Source organism: Populus alba, chromosome 6 (genome assembly GCF_005239225.2).
Source record: "Populus alba chromosome 6, ASM523922v2, whole genome shotgun sequence".
NCBI lineage: Eukaryota > Viridiplantae > Streptophyta > Magnoliopsida > Malpighiales > Salicaceae > Populus > Populus alba.
The window spans coordinates 13,962,433-13,979,005 of record NC_133289.1 but is presented as its reverse complement, the minus strand read 5'-3'; the positions used below and the strand labels follow the sequence as shown (position 1 = coordinate 13,979,005).

The window sequence follows — 16,573 nt, the reverse complement described above, 5'->3', positions numbered from 1 at the left end:
ATTCTTTTTATTATCAAAGGAAGTAGTTTTTCTCATAAGTTAAGCTATTAAGACTGATACATATTATATTCTTTTTATTATCAAAGGAAGTAGTTTTTCTCATAAGTTAAGGTATGAGGGATACTTAGAACTCATATGTTGGTGTTTGTCAAACGACATGTACACTAAACTGACCAACATGAGAATTTCATATGAAAAGATCACTTGTATTTATGGAAAGACTTATGCGATGGTTGTGTAAGTAATCCTTATACTTTATATTACTAAGTTATCTTATATAGAGAATGTGTGCTTTGATCTTGCTACAAATTGTTCTAATCAACGATAACAAATGAGAAAATATTGGGTATAACATCAATTATATGAAGTTATTTTAGTAATCAAGAGAGGATTTATCACCATAGATAAATTAGAGAAAATTTTTCATTTATTCTCAAATAGTATTGATTGTAAATCCTAGCGCAACGTGGGATGAGTTTTGAAAAAATGTTTCAAATCTTATTCAAAGAATTAATGACTATGGTGTTGGAAACAAACATGATTTGATAGAGTAGATAAAATTCATTCTATAATATCTAATTTGAAACATTGTTGATGAATGAATAACTAATATATTTAGAAACTAGTCACTAAAGGTTTAAACCACTTATAACTTTTCTAATATTTTAGGGATTATGACATGCTTCTAAATATTGATTACTCATAACTTTCCACTTATAAATTTATTTTCCATCAAGTGACATTTGATTAATTATCCTTGTTTATTTTTTGACTAATTGTTCTTATTGTGTATGACCCATTAGGTTTCTAATATATTGACTCAAATATAAATTGTAATCCTAGACAAAATATAATTAATTAAATTAAATTAAATAACTTAATTTATTATCAATTTAATAATTGATTGATTTATATTTAAAGATAGAGTAAATTGTCTAATAATGTGTCATGATCCTTTAAATATTAGGAAAGTCATAGGTGAGCAATTTCTTAATGTAATTATTATCCCTTCATAAGAAATGTTTTGATATAAACATTACAACATGAAGTATATCTACTTTGTCATATCATGTTTGTTCTCAACATCATAGCCATTGATTCTTTGAATAAGATTAGCAAATATTTTCAAATCTTATCCACCTTGTGCAAAGATTTTGCAATGAATACTATTCGAGAACATTTGAAACATTTTTCTTAATTCACTTAGGGTGATGAATCCTTAATTAATAACTCAAATACATTTATATAGTTCATGATATACCTAACGTTTGCTCGTTTGTTACCCTTTGATTAGAACAATGTATAATCAGGATCAAAGCATAACATTCTTAATATAAAATAATTAAGTGATCTTAAGTCTGAGAACTATTTACATAATTGTCATGTAAGTCATTCAATAGACACATATGATATCTTCATATAGAATTCTCATGTAGATTTTTTTAGTGTACATGTCATCTAACAATCACTTACATATTAGTTGCAAGTATCTCTCATATCTCAACTTATGAGAATAATTATTTCATTTCATAAAGAAAAGAATATAATATGTATTAGTCTCAACAACTCAAATTAATATTTAGTTTTAATGGAGCATCATCTAAGAACATTCAGGAACAATGTTTTGATGTAAGCTAAATCTCATAATTATAAAAGCTTTATAATTTTATTTTAAAATATTTTTGTCTCATGAACTTTATCTTTACTCTAGATTTTTTATTCAACCAATAAATTTATTAATTTAACATAAATGAATATTAAAGATAAAAAAGTTTTTATTAATAACTATGTTTTTGCCTGAACAAAGTTAATGTCATATTTAATCAATTGATTGACTACAAGGTATATATATTAACACTCCTGATTTGGTTTTGCAATTTAGTATAAAAACCATAAGATTTTTGAAATTAAAGGTCTTGCAATTTTATACTTTAAAAAACCTACTAGAAGAGTTTATCAGCATCATGGTATGTTTTTTAATACCAAAGTGAAAATTAACGTTATGTAATATTGAGCGTTTTGCTGATTTATGCATTAAAAAGCCTATAAGCAAACTTTAGGCATTTTTTAAGGCCTTTAAATTTTTCACACTACTATACTTTAAATAATATATGAGCCAACTTTAGGCACCTAGTTGGATCTTATGGTATGCTCTTACATGCCCGTGTAAAAACTACAATATAAGTTCTGTGGTATTAGGTTTTTTGTATTTATATACTTTAAAAAGCCTACTAACAACTTTAGGCAACTTTTAGGGTGTTTTTGCATGAAGAGACAAATAACAAAGGTTTTGTCCAATTGGGTTTTTTCGCATTTTTGTGCTTAAAATGAAATCATTAAATTTAATTAACATTAATAATAATTAAATTTAATAAATAATGACCATAAAAAAATATTCGAATGCCTGGTCTGCCCGTGGAATTTTGGAACTCTCTGAATTTTCTAAATGTTATTTATTAGGACCACAAGATTCAGAATCAGCCGTCTACGGCAAGCACAAAACAAGAAACATTATGGCACCAAACTGGGACCATCATTCCAGAATGTTTTTTCTGTTCTGCAAATTACAACTGTTTATCTTCACTGCTTCGGTTTTATTCCTATAATAACAAGGTCTCAGAGGATAATTTCACATGCAATATTCATGCTGTCAATTCAGCTTCTGGGCTCAATGGCTTGAAGAGAGATTCTATTTCACTTTGATCTACTTCTTCCAAGCTTGACGGATTCCACTTTGGTTTCTGCCAAGGAATCATGCAAAAACCACTAAGTAAACAATCCAATTATAAACAAAACTGAGGAAAATGAAAACATGCTTTAGGCGTCTCAATGATAAGAAAAAATCTCGAAGAATTCCAATGAAATATTAAAGGTTTGAAACAGGAAAAGGAATACAAAAAAGAGCATAACAAGCTAAACAATCCACAGAAATCTAAATATTTGCATTAACAAGCAATGAAAACCAATGTCAATATCTCTTGTAATAAAATCCAATAATATCAAACCACATGCGAAATAACTAGATATAATAATGATTGTTTTAATATACCAATGGACATTACATTTAGAAGAAGAAAGCTACAAACCTATAGTGGTAAGACTAAAAATTGTCTGAAAAGTTAATGAAAAATCATTAAGACATAGGTCGCAGACTCAAGTTTTGGATACATTAATACCAGTTTGGACATATAAAAGAAAGGGGCAAAGAAGAATAGAACCTGATCCTTGTCAACCAAGACTGCCCTGACACCTTCAGCAAAATCATTGCGCAGAGAAGACCTAAGGGCAATGCGATATTCTGTTTTCATCACACCACTTAGCTGGGTGCAACAAATCGCAAGAGGAACACAAATGTTAATAAACTACAATCTATTAGATAGGGAAATTATCAAACAATGAAAGATGATGAACCACAATTCCAAACTCACTGTAGATAATTCATTGCTGATTTTACCAAAGGCAAATGCAACTCTAGAGAAGTATTTCTGTGTCAAGCATAGAGAAAAGGGAGCACCTTTTCCAATACCTTGAAGAGCATCATTTGCCCACTCCACCACTGTGAAAAGAAATCAAGGAAATCATGTGTAGACAGAGGATAACAAAAGACAAATCCATGAAAACAACAATGTACAATGCCACACTCCTATGATCAGACGTAAATAATAGAGTAATAAAGAAAGAAACAGAGATGCAAGGACTATAGAGTACCAAATAAGCAAGTACACATGCCAAGCAACCGGTATTAATTAAGCTCACCTTTAGGATCAGCACTCAGCTGATGGCTTTTCAACTTTTCAATTATCTCCTCCACTGACTTATTTGGACCAAATGTTGAGATTATTCGAGGTAAAAGTGACTTCAACTGGGACTCAGACTCAGGGTCATGACCATACTCTGCTAGAAGTGCTTTGATATCCTGATGTGGGTCATTGGAACTGGAATACATAATTTTTATAGTGAGAAATTTAGAGTTCAAATAAACAATTTCGTAACAGTAATACATTGCTTAAATTAGCTATATACAGCATAGCCCACCTTGAAATGTAAATGCTACGAGCTGCAAATCTAAAGTAAAAGAAAGAAGTTCTACATGTGGGATCTTCATTATTTTACGACCTAAATTGATTAAAATCAACCAAGGGGAATGATTTTTTGCCCAATTATTTTTGTGAGTTGCAAATATTTGTTATAAATAGAAAAAAAAAAGACATAATTAATTAGGTTGCACTAGATCCTCAATGAATTATCTTGTCACCAGAACTAAGATGCTCAAAATAATGAGATTTTCAGGGATGTACAAGGTAATTTGCAAAAGGGCCTCCTTCAGCTTGACTAAATTCCCAGATGGAACATAGTGTGATCCAAGACCTACAAATAGTGCATCAGAGGGTGTAGAAATCCTCTTTCCAGTCAATGCAAGATAATTGCCTGCAAAATGTAAGATTAGTCATCACACTGAAAAACATAAAAGAAACAGCAGATGAGGTAATGACAAACATGACTAGCTAGATCTCAAAAAAGCAGTTATTAATTTAAGAGAACAAACCTACTTTGTTAACCATTTAAAAAATATGAGCCAACATTATAAACGGTTAGCATCAAGATTTAAGCACAAGATCATTTTACTAACCATATCTTAACTCTTAATATCAGAAATCACCAAGAGCTATATTCAAATCTCCATGTGCAATATATGAATTATAGAGAAGAGAACATTTTTGTCTTCATGAATAATTTAGGCCCTATTTGTTTCATGGAAAGTAGTTTTTAGGAAACCATTTTCTAAACTTTCTTGTATTTATTTACCATTTGAAAAGTTGGTCAACAAAAATTACTTTTTAGTCAAAGAAAAATTTTACTTAGTTTTCAGAAAGTGTTTTTCTTATATTTTGAGCGGAAAACACTTTCATTCAAAAATATCTTGTTACTTGTTTATTATATTAAATTTGATCCTCAATCTTTTGATTACTATATATTTTGTTTTGAATCCATTTTTTTTTCAATATCATCCCTTAGAATTTCATTTAATTTGATTTTTACATCAACTTTGATTCTTATTTTTTTTTAGTCATGTGCTTTTCTCTTATCCTTTTCTTAATTAAAATCTTTTATGATTTGGTTTGGTCCCTAATTTATTTTTTTGAAATAATTTAATTTAATTTTAATTTCATTATCTTTAAATTTTTTATCTGTCAGATTTGATCTTTATTATTTTAATTGTTATTTATTTTATTTAAAATAATTTATGAAATTAGAATTTTTTTTTTCAATCTCATCATCCTTCAACTTTTTCATCTGTAAGAATTGATCCTTATTCTTTTAACAAACATGAAAAGAATTAAAACATTAATAAGGTATTTTCCAACTTATTTTCCATGACATGAAAACACTAGAAAGTGTTTTCCAACTCATTTTTCATGACACTACCAAACATCGGAAAAATAATTTATTTTTCTGGAATCCACTTTTCATGGAAACCACTTTTCAGAAGAAAACTACTTTCTAGCAAACAAACAAGGCTTTAATTTATTTACAGAATCCTATTTTTATAACCTATTTTATGAACTGTGATCCTAGGTCATACAGGTTTGCTACCAAGATTTTTGAATGTTAAAACAATATCCCAGCTTTTGATCTCTGAAATCAAAAGAGTCAGGCACCCAAATGATCTAACTAACACATTATGTTGTGTAATGTGCAATCCTAGTATCATAGATTTGTAAAAAGCATCCAATGTATGAAAAGTTCTTACCCTGTAAAAGTTTTCAGAAAATAAATCACTATCTTACCCCAAAATTTTAACCAGATTCTGTTTTGAGTTTTATACTCATGGAAGAAAAAAACTGACTTTCAGAGATTATAAACGTATCTTGGAGGAATAAGTTATTTCCAAAGATGCATGATAGATAAACATGTCTTTCATTCCCTAGTTGTGGCCATCTCATTATGGGATCATGGAGTAAAAAAAAGATTCTAAATGCCAGTTCAAGAAACAGATAATAGTTTGATAATTGAAAAAAAAAAAAAAACATACCAACTGATCCTTCTCCTGGACTTTTTGCTGCTATATAGGAAAAGCCAACATCTGGGAACAAGCCAATACCATTTTCTGGCATAGCAAGAACTGTCCTCTGTACATGAGTTCATGAAAAGCTAGAAGTCAGGAAAAAAAAATATACAACACCATTGTTATATATATATATATATATATAAGATCAAAAGACCTTAATTTCATAGGAAACTATACCTCTGTTACAATCCGGTACCGACCATGACCAGATAGCCCAATTCCAAAGCCCATTGTTACGCCATCCATCAAGGACACATATGGTTTTTTGTACTCAGAAATTTTGCATATTAAAGAATATTCTGCAGTGAACACCTGGAAAGAAAAAGCATTGAATTCTGGTAACAACATAACATTGAATGCATTAAGTGCCGACTAATAGGAAACATTTATAAACATATATTCTTTGAATCAAAACAAATAAAAATAAAATAATGCAAGATAGAGCCAGAGATTTAATTTAGGAGTAAAAAGGCAATGGTGTTAAGTAAACTTCTCTTTAAAAAACTGTTATCTAGATTGTTTAGTTATGTATAATACAATAAGGCTATTTAATTTTACTATTAAGGACTGGTTTTCATTTCATTCTAGACAACAATTATGTAATATTCCAATTGCAAATTAAGAAAAAAAATCTTAGGAGAATCCTATTTCAATTGATAAATGACCAACCTGGTACTATTCAGAGAAACATACATAACTTTATTGATTTTTTTTCAATCAAGTGATTCTACTTACTTTTTTCAAAAAAATATAAGGATGAGCAGGGAGTTCTTGTAAGGAACTTGGTAATAAATTTGATCAAATTCAAAGAGCACATACAATGTCTAACTCATGCCACAAAGAGTTGACGTAAGGATTATGAGAAAATAATACGTGAATGCACTATATAACAAGAAGAGTATGAGAGTTTGATCAGGTAGCACAACTTAAATATACTTGAATTTCATTAAAGCTGCTCAAATTGCAGGCACAGAACAACATCCATTTGCACATGTGTGGATGCAAGTATAGCAAAGCAGCAAGCAGAATCCATATGGATACAGTATATTGGAGAAGAATACTTATGCTATGTTTGGGATAATACAGTAGAATGAATTTGATTTATCAGTATCTCCTCAATCATCACAAATATCATCACATTATATCACATACCGCGAAACATTATCTCATGAATCTTAAGACATAAACTCTTAAAGAAAGGTCAGGGGGTCGGGACATTGTAGGAACAGACTGGTTCTGAGCATGGTCACAAGTGTTTTTCCGTGAAAATTGACCATAGGACCAACCGTGGTCTAATTGCAATAAAGAAACAAGGAATGGGAATTATGGGTAACATAGAAGTGTGAACTTGGTCCTACAACATGCAAGGTGACGGTCAAGGGTTCATGTAACTAGAAGGACACAACAAGACCTTAATCATATCCGACAGTTGGCGTTTGCTTGTAATAGCCTTGATATCACCACCTGCAGATAAACTTTGATATCGGTAATCATTCAGACAAGCATGCAAAGAATCAGGCACAACAATGCCAAACATATATAAACAGCGACAACAGAAAGGAACCATTAAAAAAAAAGAAGGAAAGAAAGAACCCATAATTTGCAAAAATGAAGAGCACAAATCAAGAAGCACAATTATGCAATAATGTGTGCAAAAAAACAAGTGGAATGAGAAAAGTGCATAAGCACCTTCTGCACAACAGGAGTGTTTTTGTCCTTTTGAATCTCAGCAACAACCCCTTTAATATCCATTCCTGCATATTTTTATATTCCATGGATGGTCACCCTCCAAAATCACTTGTAACTAAAAGTAGCCATATTTTAGACCTCTTTACCTGCACAAAATGCACGAGGCGAGCTTCCCTCAACCAGAACGCATTTGACCCTTGGATCCGATTCCCATTCATCCATAAATGTTTTGTACTTTATATCCATATCTGCATCATCCAAAATAATCAGAGCATAAATAAATAGCAAACCAAAAAATAAAATAAAAAACTAGCCGTTCTCTACTACTACTACTACTACTAATAATAATAATAATAAATCCAATCAGCGCAGAATTAAATTTTTTAAAGTGGCGAAAAGGCATCTATTTATAACTTGATTAATAATGTGTTTCCTTTTCTGAAGGAGAAAAAAAATTCAACTATAATTTAAAGAAAGATGGGGCCAAAAAGCAGCACCTAAGTTCATGGCGTTGAGGGCTTTGGGGCGATCGAGAGTGAGAACAGCGACCCCGTTTGGATGAATATTACCCTTAACGAATTCATCGACGGCAGCGGCAGCGGCAGCCATGATCGAGAAGCTTCGAGGAGGAGGAGAGAAACAGAAATCGAGGGAAATGGAATTTGGAGTAGGAGAGTGATGATGATAAAGGATACGTGGTGATTTTGATTTTGAGAGGAGCTGTGATGCTGACGACACTCGCAGTAGGTGTATGCTCTTCATTTTTGTTTTTATTTTTGTTTTTTGTTTTGCTTTTTTACGATACGAGACCATCATTTCTGCTACTTATATTCTACTAGGAACTAACAACAACTAATTTATCTTTTAATTTACGATTTTTTTACACCTACCGAATTTCATTTAACACTTCTCGCCATTATTACTCTATCACTTCCAGGCTATTTATAACTCACTAAATTAAACTTAATTAAAAAGATTCAGTGAAATCTTATATTTAAAACTATTTTAATCATCAAGAGTTGAATTTTAAATGAAATTCATAAAAACAATTAAAATTATTTAAAACTATTATAGGCTATTTATAACTCACTAAAATCTTTTAAATAGAATTCAAAAAATAATATAAAAATAAATCAAATATCAATTTCTCTACTTAATATATTTTTTTAAAAAAATTAATATTAAAACTAGTTTTTCAAAATACTTATCTCTTTATTGTTGAGACATTTAAAAAAATAAAATGAATATAATTAAAGTAATAAATAAAATAAAATGAATTAAATTTTATTTCTCATAAATATAATTCAATTTATTTATTAATTGAATTCAGATTAAATATTTTAAATAAATTTAATTAGAGTAAAGAATTAGTTTCAAACAACTTGTTAACACTTAACCCTCCAATCTTTAACTCCGTACAAAACACAGCCTTAAATTACACAAGTTGTAAAAAGAAGCTTTCTTTTTTACATCATTTAGTGACTTTGTTATATATTTTTTTGTTTTATTAGTTGATTGACCCAAACTATGTTGTAGATGAAAAAAAAGATGAATGTAAAAAAATGTTCAAGTCATATATTTTGGTAATGTTATTAAACTTGATCCAGCGGATTGAACTTGTAGACTCCTAACCCAACTTTTTGACTAGCTTAAGTTTTAAATTAAATCATGTGAGAGTTGCTCTGATATGATATGGTCAACTTAGTAGGTCTAAAAGCAAACCGAACAACTATATAAAAAAAAAATTATGGCTTTAAAATAAATTCAAGATGATATTTTTTAAAATATTGAGATGATAACATATTCAGTCAACTTGGATTCATGGCTTAACTCGTCAAACTTACGATCTAAATCATAGACTCAACAAGGTTTAATGACTTTGTTTTCTAAAACTATTTTTTATTTAATTATACGACAATAAAAATATATACTTGTAAGATTAAGCATCAACCAAATATTGGGTTATTTGTTTGAAACTATAATAACTCCATATAAAAAAAAATAAAAAACATTATGAAGACTGACTCAAAATTAACCAAATGTTAAATTAAAAAATTAAAAAAATCTCAATAAAAAAATTAATAAATGACATTGGGAAAGGAATAATACAAAATAGTCTATATACACAAGTCTTTAAAACAAAAACTAAGCATACGAGCTTGCTAGTCCAAACCTGCAAATTTGAGCATTTTTCTTCTTTTTAATATATAAATAATTGCACGACATATATCCATTTAAAAATTATAAACGATCGCAATATTATAGAGCAAAGTATGAATTAAATGATAAATAATTGCCATAATAAAATTTAATTAAATAGTTCACAACCTATTTCTCCACTATCCATTATTGGATTCAACTGATTGCTTAATATGTTGTGCACCGAGTGATAATCTACAAACTAACTAATCAAATTTTGTTGATTTGTTGTTGTTTAAGAGATATCGTCACCACACTATTTCTAGAAAACTAAATTGAAACTTTATGTTCCCTTCAGACCATCTTCTATTAGTTTCAGACATGGCCATCAGTTATCTAGGAACCAGTCAACCAATTAATGCAGCAGAATACTCTTACCACCATAGCTACCAAAAAAACCTTCATCACCATTAACCCAAATAGCACCAACACTTCAAATATCCCTTAACCTCCTCAAAACATCAAAACTACCTCTAAATAGAACCCACCTAAAAAAGACAAACCCTTCCGCCACCCACATTGCCACTGTGGCATTAAAAAAAACTAACACCTTAGCACCTCATGGGTTGATAAAATGAAAGTTTCAAATTCAATAACCTGAGCTAAGATAGTCTTTTTTCCATGACAAGAGATTGGTACTATTTTGAAAATTTTAGATAATGTAATTAATAAGAGTATTCATGGAACCAATATTTGATGGGATTCTTCCATGGTTATAGGATGCCTTACCATGCGGCCAACTTTATTGCCTTCCGGGTATAGAAGAATTGTGGCTTTGAGAGTGTCATGACAACATAACAAGATTTCTTGATTTCAATTTTAAGAGGCTATGGATGTTTAGGGAAAAGATCATTATCCTTCAACCACGACACACTTATTTTGTTCTTAACAAGAATAAAATCTAAAAAATAGCTACATGGATTCACTTCCAAGGGTTACCTTTTCCTTTTTTGAATGAAACAAGCCTATGAATGGCTACAAACATGGTTGGAACACCTTTGGCTTGTGATGAACAAAAAATTAATGGCACCAAGCTTGATTATGCCTGAGTCTGTATTGAATTGGATGCCTAATTACCCATGGTTCATAATTTCCAGTTGAAATGCAGGTTATCTTTAGATCATATCACAATTATGGTTGAGTATGAATGAAAGCCTTGAGCCTGTGACACTTGCAAAGTATTGGGACACTCTTGTAAGGCTTTGGTTGAGGCGCCAAATCTTTTAGTTGATGATATATTGAAGATCCAAAATGGGAGTGATGCTTTGTATCCATATAGCTCCTTAGTTGTAAAGTTCTCATAAATCATAAATAAGATATTTGAGAAACATGGTGAAAATTTGATAGAAAAGACTTGATAAAGAAAAATATTAAATAAAATATTAGGATACCTTAAAAGTTAACCTAAGGATATTGATAGTTGGAGCATAAAACTGTAAATCCCTGACCTAATCTCGATAAATCTGGACTTAATAGGGAAATTATTAATTGAAAAATGATAAACTAGAGAGAAAAATTATTAGGGGAATCAGAATGAACACTCTCAAGTGATTAATTTAAATGTCGGGTGAGATAAAGAAATAATCCAACACACAAAATATTAAATAACGAGAAATTATGTAAATTTCCTAATCGGGCAAGATAATTATTGAAAGGTGGAAATTTTGCAATCTTCAGTGATGTTATTTAAAAAATAAAAGGAAATTTCAAATAAGTTATTGCATGACCCTTGCACAAGAAAAGTTAAATTTCGATACAAACCCGCACACAATCGTGCTATGGGATTGGAAAAGGGGGTAAAGACTCTAAGGAAAATGTTATGATAATTATAAATAGAAATTTCCAATGAATTATTCGAAGACTCGTGATGATTTAAGTAAATTATTTGGTATGAAAAATTTAGATTTTTGGCATGAAATTAATGACTATCTAGTTTTACATTATCTCACAATTTGATCGTTTAATCTGGATGAAATTTTACAAGGGATCTTCTAACATGTTTTTATCTTGGGTTAAAATTATAGGACAATTAGAGCTAGAGAAAGTCTTGAAGATAAATTGCCACTATTGAGTCAGTGCATAAAAAACAAGAAAATAAATTATGGTGTCACCAAACAAGGCTTAAGACATTTTATGGGGGAATATAATTACATGGGGATAAGATATGCATGCTCTCTTTTTTCCAGCATGTGTTTTCTAGAACAACCCTCCTGGCCATTATTTCCTTCATTTTCTCTTTACTAAAACAACTTGCATGTCCTTGCAACAAAGATCCTTAAATGAGTTTCTATGTAAATGAGAAGAAGAAAGGTGCACCAAGAGATATTGAGAGGGAGAAGGATGGTTTTGTTAAGTGAAAGAGTTATGAGGTGAGGCAAGGGAATCTTAAGAAGAAGAAAAAAAAGAAGCTAGAAAGAAAATTGAAGGAGGATAAGAACTATTGCTAAGCTTATTACACCTTCTTCCACATTTAAATCGATCTAGAATTTGGATATGATGTTCTAATCAACCTCACCTACAATCTAACTATTGGGTATTCTAATATCGGATTTTGTTTGAAAGTTACAGCTAGTAAGGTGAAACTGTACAAAGCTAGGATTTCTTGTTTCATAGTAGTCAATATCAGCACCATGTTTCTCTTTCATCTACCATTGGATTGCTATAAAATTTGAAAAAGAGGTTCATAAGATCAAGTTATTACTTATAAACGGTGGAGATTTTTAAAAAAGGCACTAAGAAGAAATCCTTCATCTTTAACCGTAAGGGTTTAGAAAACCTTGATTTATAAGTTAGTGTAGTATAAAGGAAATCATGTCTAATTTAATTGTTGGATCATTCTGATTTGGAGGTATATTGTGCAAGACTTCGAGTTCTATATTCGAATAATTAGGTTTGAATATATAATCTATGTTTAATTATTTATTGCTTTTTGAATCTGTTACTAATTTTTGCAAAATTTACAAAACTTGAGTGGATACATGTTTTGATGTAATTGGAATTGTGTGGGTGTTAGGGTTTATATAAATGTTTGATAATATAAGTTTGATTGAACAAATATGTTAAGTAACAATGGAAAGACATCTTATGATTTAATATGAGGATGGTTAAGTCGATACAGTGTGCACCTTGTATAAAAAGAGAGATAATTGTGATGTAAGGTAGGAAGAAACCTTGTTGTTTGAACAAACTTGATGTATAAGGTTAATTGTAAGTTGTGTAGATGTGAATAAGGTAAAATACATGTAGTAATTGAAAGAGAAGTGAGGTTTCAAAACTAAGATTTGAAGTTACTAAGTTGAACTCTTGCATAAATGGAAGAACATTGACAATGTGTATAATCATGGGAAAAGGTTGAAACATAACTTATAAGTTGCAAATTATATGTTCTTGTATAAGTATAAGGAGAAATATGTTGAACAAGTTAGGAAATAACTTTAATGCTGGTCTTGTCACGGTGATAATAATATTATGATTTATGTGGTTAGAATTGGTATTACTTGGATTGTAAGAAGATTGCAAGATCAATTGTTGCCATTGATCCTTACTTAGTAACACCATTATATTCTAACATGAATTGTTGGATGGAAAGTATGTTATTGAACAAATATTGAGGACTCAGAGGAAATGGTAAGAAGTTATGTAGTTATGCATATGAAAACAAATGAGAAAGAATTAGGATTGATACTCTTACAAAAATCATGATTCTTATTTAAGGGGAATACAAAAAGAATGACAACAAGACCTTACTTGACAAAAAAAGAGTTAAAGGAGTAGTATAAAACTTAAGATGATTGTGTCCCAAACCTATAGATGGGGAAAACTAGACAATTTTGGTATTGAACTCCAAGATGAGATTAGGCTTAAAAAATGATAGAATTTATGATACATTCTTCACAAATATTATAAGTATAAATGTTATCTTTCAAATAGAATTGGCCTTGATTTAATTGGAGTTGTCTAACTCCAGATATAAGCCAAGAACAAAGTAAAGGTCTAATCGGTATAAATCTAGACATATTATAGATGCTATTGTGATTGTTTAATTTGAGCCCTAAAACAATATAATTGGAAGTGATTTACTTACAAAAACATGTAGGCATGAGTGTTATCTTTCAAATAGAATTGACATTGAATTAATTGGAGCTATATAACTCTAGATATGACTTATAAACCAAAGAAAGGTCAAAATTGATCCTCGATGACAAATTTCATCAAGTATGATAGTGGGTGAATTTGGGTCGGTTAAAGGTAGAATTGGATTTCCTACCTTTAGTAAAGTTGTATATTAGTGTCTTAACTTGCAAAAGCATCAAGCCACGTTCAAAACTGAGGTCTAGAACTTTACTTATAAGCAAAATGTTTAACAATGTTCTTAAGTAACAAAATGGAGTTAGAAAATGTAATGAAAAAATTAGTTGAAAGGCAGCAAATTCATATTCATGAACTTGCATGAATGGAATTTCAATGATATAAGAATTCACATTATGATAAAGTTATAAAGTGATACTTATGATACCTCTTAATCCAAAACATGAGAGGTGTTTGGAGCAGGTTCATCTATGGTTAGGGGGACTCATTTAGTCAAAAGAACAACTTGGTGCATCACACCTTTTCTTTTAAATCCATGTAAATTTATTATAAATTTTAGAATTTATTGTTTTATTATTCGATAAATATTGGAATGAATATGAGTACCTTGCGTACATTGATATGAATCAAATTAGTTATGTTAATGTTTGAATGGATATGAGTACCTTGCATGTATTGATATGGATCAAATTAGTTATGATAATGCTTGAATGAACATGAGTACCTTGCGTGCATTATTATGTATCAAATTAATTATGATCATATTGGAATGTATATGAATACCTTGTGTACATTGATAAGTATCAAATTAACTATTGTAACTTTGAAATGGATACGAGTATCTTTTATATATATATATATATATATATATATATATATATATATGAGAAGAGGTGAAGGAGATATGATACATTTGAAATTGATCTGAGTATCTTACATACCTTGATATGGATTGGGTATATACAATAACTTGAAGGGTGAGGGAGAAAATATGGATACTTGGTCATCGTAGTGTTAGTGGCTAAGGATACTTTACGTTGATACTTAATGTCCGTAATGAAGGTGACTAGGTTTATATGTTGATATTTAACACTATGATAAGGGTGGCTAAGTTATGTGTTGATACTTAACACCATGCTGAGGGTGGTTAGGTTATATGTTGATACGTAGCACCATGATGAGGGTGGCTAAGGGTATATATTGATACTTAGAACTATGATAAGGGTAGATAAGGTTATGGTGCAAACAAATAAATGGTTACCATAAGATCAGTGACAAGGGTGTTGGTGAAGTCGATGCATTATTGAAATATCGATGAATTATCAAAATATTGATGATTAAAGGAATAAAGTATGTCTTATCAAAATATCGATGATTAAAGGAATACAGTATGTTTTGTTGAAATACTGATGATTAAGGGAATATTTATGGTTAAAGGGATGAGTTATGACCAAGAATGAATGAATGTTCCATGTTTGGGAAATCGACTTATGACCAAGAAGGAATGGTACAAATACGAAGGCCAATCTTGTGTCATTGCCCAAGCTACTTTGAGAATTATGGTAAATTAAGTTGTTTTCAATAAATCAAAGGTCAATAATAAGTCACTACAAAATATTTGATAACTATGTAAATTGAAGTATACTAATCAACTTGAAATTGAGAGAAAGACCTTTCTCATGTCGTGTATGAATATTTGATTTATTATTATTGTGAAATTATGACTATTGTTCATGAAATTTTCTAAAGGGTTGGATAAAAAAGATGGATGCTCTCACTATCATACGTGTTTAGAAGATAATTTATATTGTAATACGAACTTATGCTTAATAAATTTTTGTTGTAGTACCTTAGCAAATCGACAGAATTAATAGTTAGGTTGTAGTCGAACTTTAAATTCAAAACTTTTATTGTACACGTAAATAATTTTATAAGCCTAACTAAAGCTTTTTCTTGCTTTCTCTCATTTTTCAATGACATTTCTATCTATGTTTGGAATTGTGTATGAAATCCATATATAAAATATTATTACGCAAGTTGGTGTACATCCTTACATAATTTCCCATGACATGCATTAATAATATGATCGTGTTTTATATTGGATATTAATTTAATTCAAATAAAAATAAAAGGTACGAAATAAGTAGCATATGGATTAATTAGAGATTGCGTAAGGAAAGCTCGATATATACATTCATGAAAGAAAACTTTATAACATATGGTTAGACTATACTTTTTTTATATATATATAATTCAATATATATATATATATATATATGAGATTAGATTTATTTCTCTTTTAGCTTTTATTTATAATTAATTGTTTGTGGGATGAACATGATGTAATTACTAAATGGTGTAAGATATAATCAGGTTAAAAGAATATGAGGTGTCGATTCTTGGTTGAAATGATGTGAAATGAGGTCCAGGACAATTGGACCATATTTGTGATAATAACTTGTAATATGGAAGAAGTAGTTGATAACTTGATACGTCTACATATAGAGGAAAACTCTGTCAGAATTT

At 29.9% G+C, this 16,573-nt stretch overlaps 1 protein-coding gene across 5 annotated transcripts; it reads right to left on the bottom strand.

Moving 5' to 3' along the window:
• Nucleotides 1–2,421: 2,421 nt before the first annotated feature.
• Nucleotides 2,422–8,567, bottom strand: LOC118048026 (3-hydroxyisobutyryl-CoA hydrolase-like protein 3, mitochondrial). 5 transcript variants are annotated; one of them, XM_073410205.1, is made up of 11 exons: nucleotides 8,257–8,567; nucleotides 7,906–8,007; nucleotides 7,780–7,824; nucleotides 7,482–7,534; nucleotides 6,248–6,382; nucleotides 6,035–6,131; nucleotides 4,299–4,428; nucleotides 3,757–3,935; nucleotides 3,429–3,556; nucleotides 3,219–3,320; nucleotides 2,422–2,741 (listed from the first exon to the last, which is right to left on the bottom strand). In XM_073410205.1, the coding sequence occupies exons 1-11, from the start codon at nucleotides 8,519–8,521 to the stop codon at nucleotides 2,643–2,645; spliced, it is 1,335 nt and encodes a 444-aa protein (XP_073266306.1). In that variant the 5' UTR covers nucleotides 8,522–8,567; the 3' UTR covers nucleotides 2,422–2,642. The 5 variants fall into 5 exon arrangements, 4 of the variants coding, with proteins under 4 accessions (XP_073266306.1, XP_034913423.1, XP_034913422.1 ...); XR_012170222.1 differs by lacking the exon at nucleotides 7,482–7,534 and having other exon boundaries at nucleotides 3,515–3,556; nucleotides 7,760–7,824; XM_035057532.2 differs by lacking the exon at nucleotides 7,780–7,824.
• Between the last annotated feature and the right edge of the window lie 8,006 nt (nucleotides 8,568–16,573).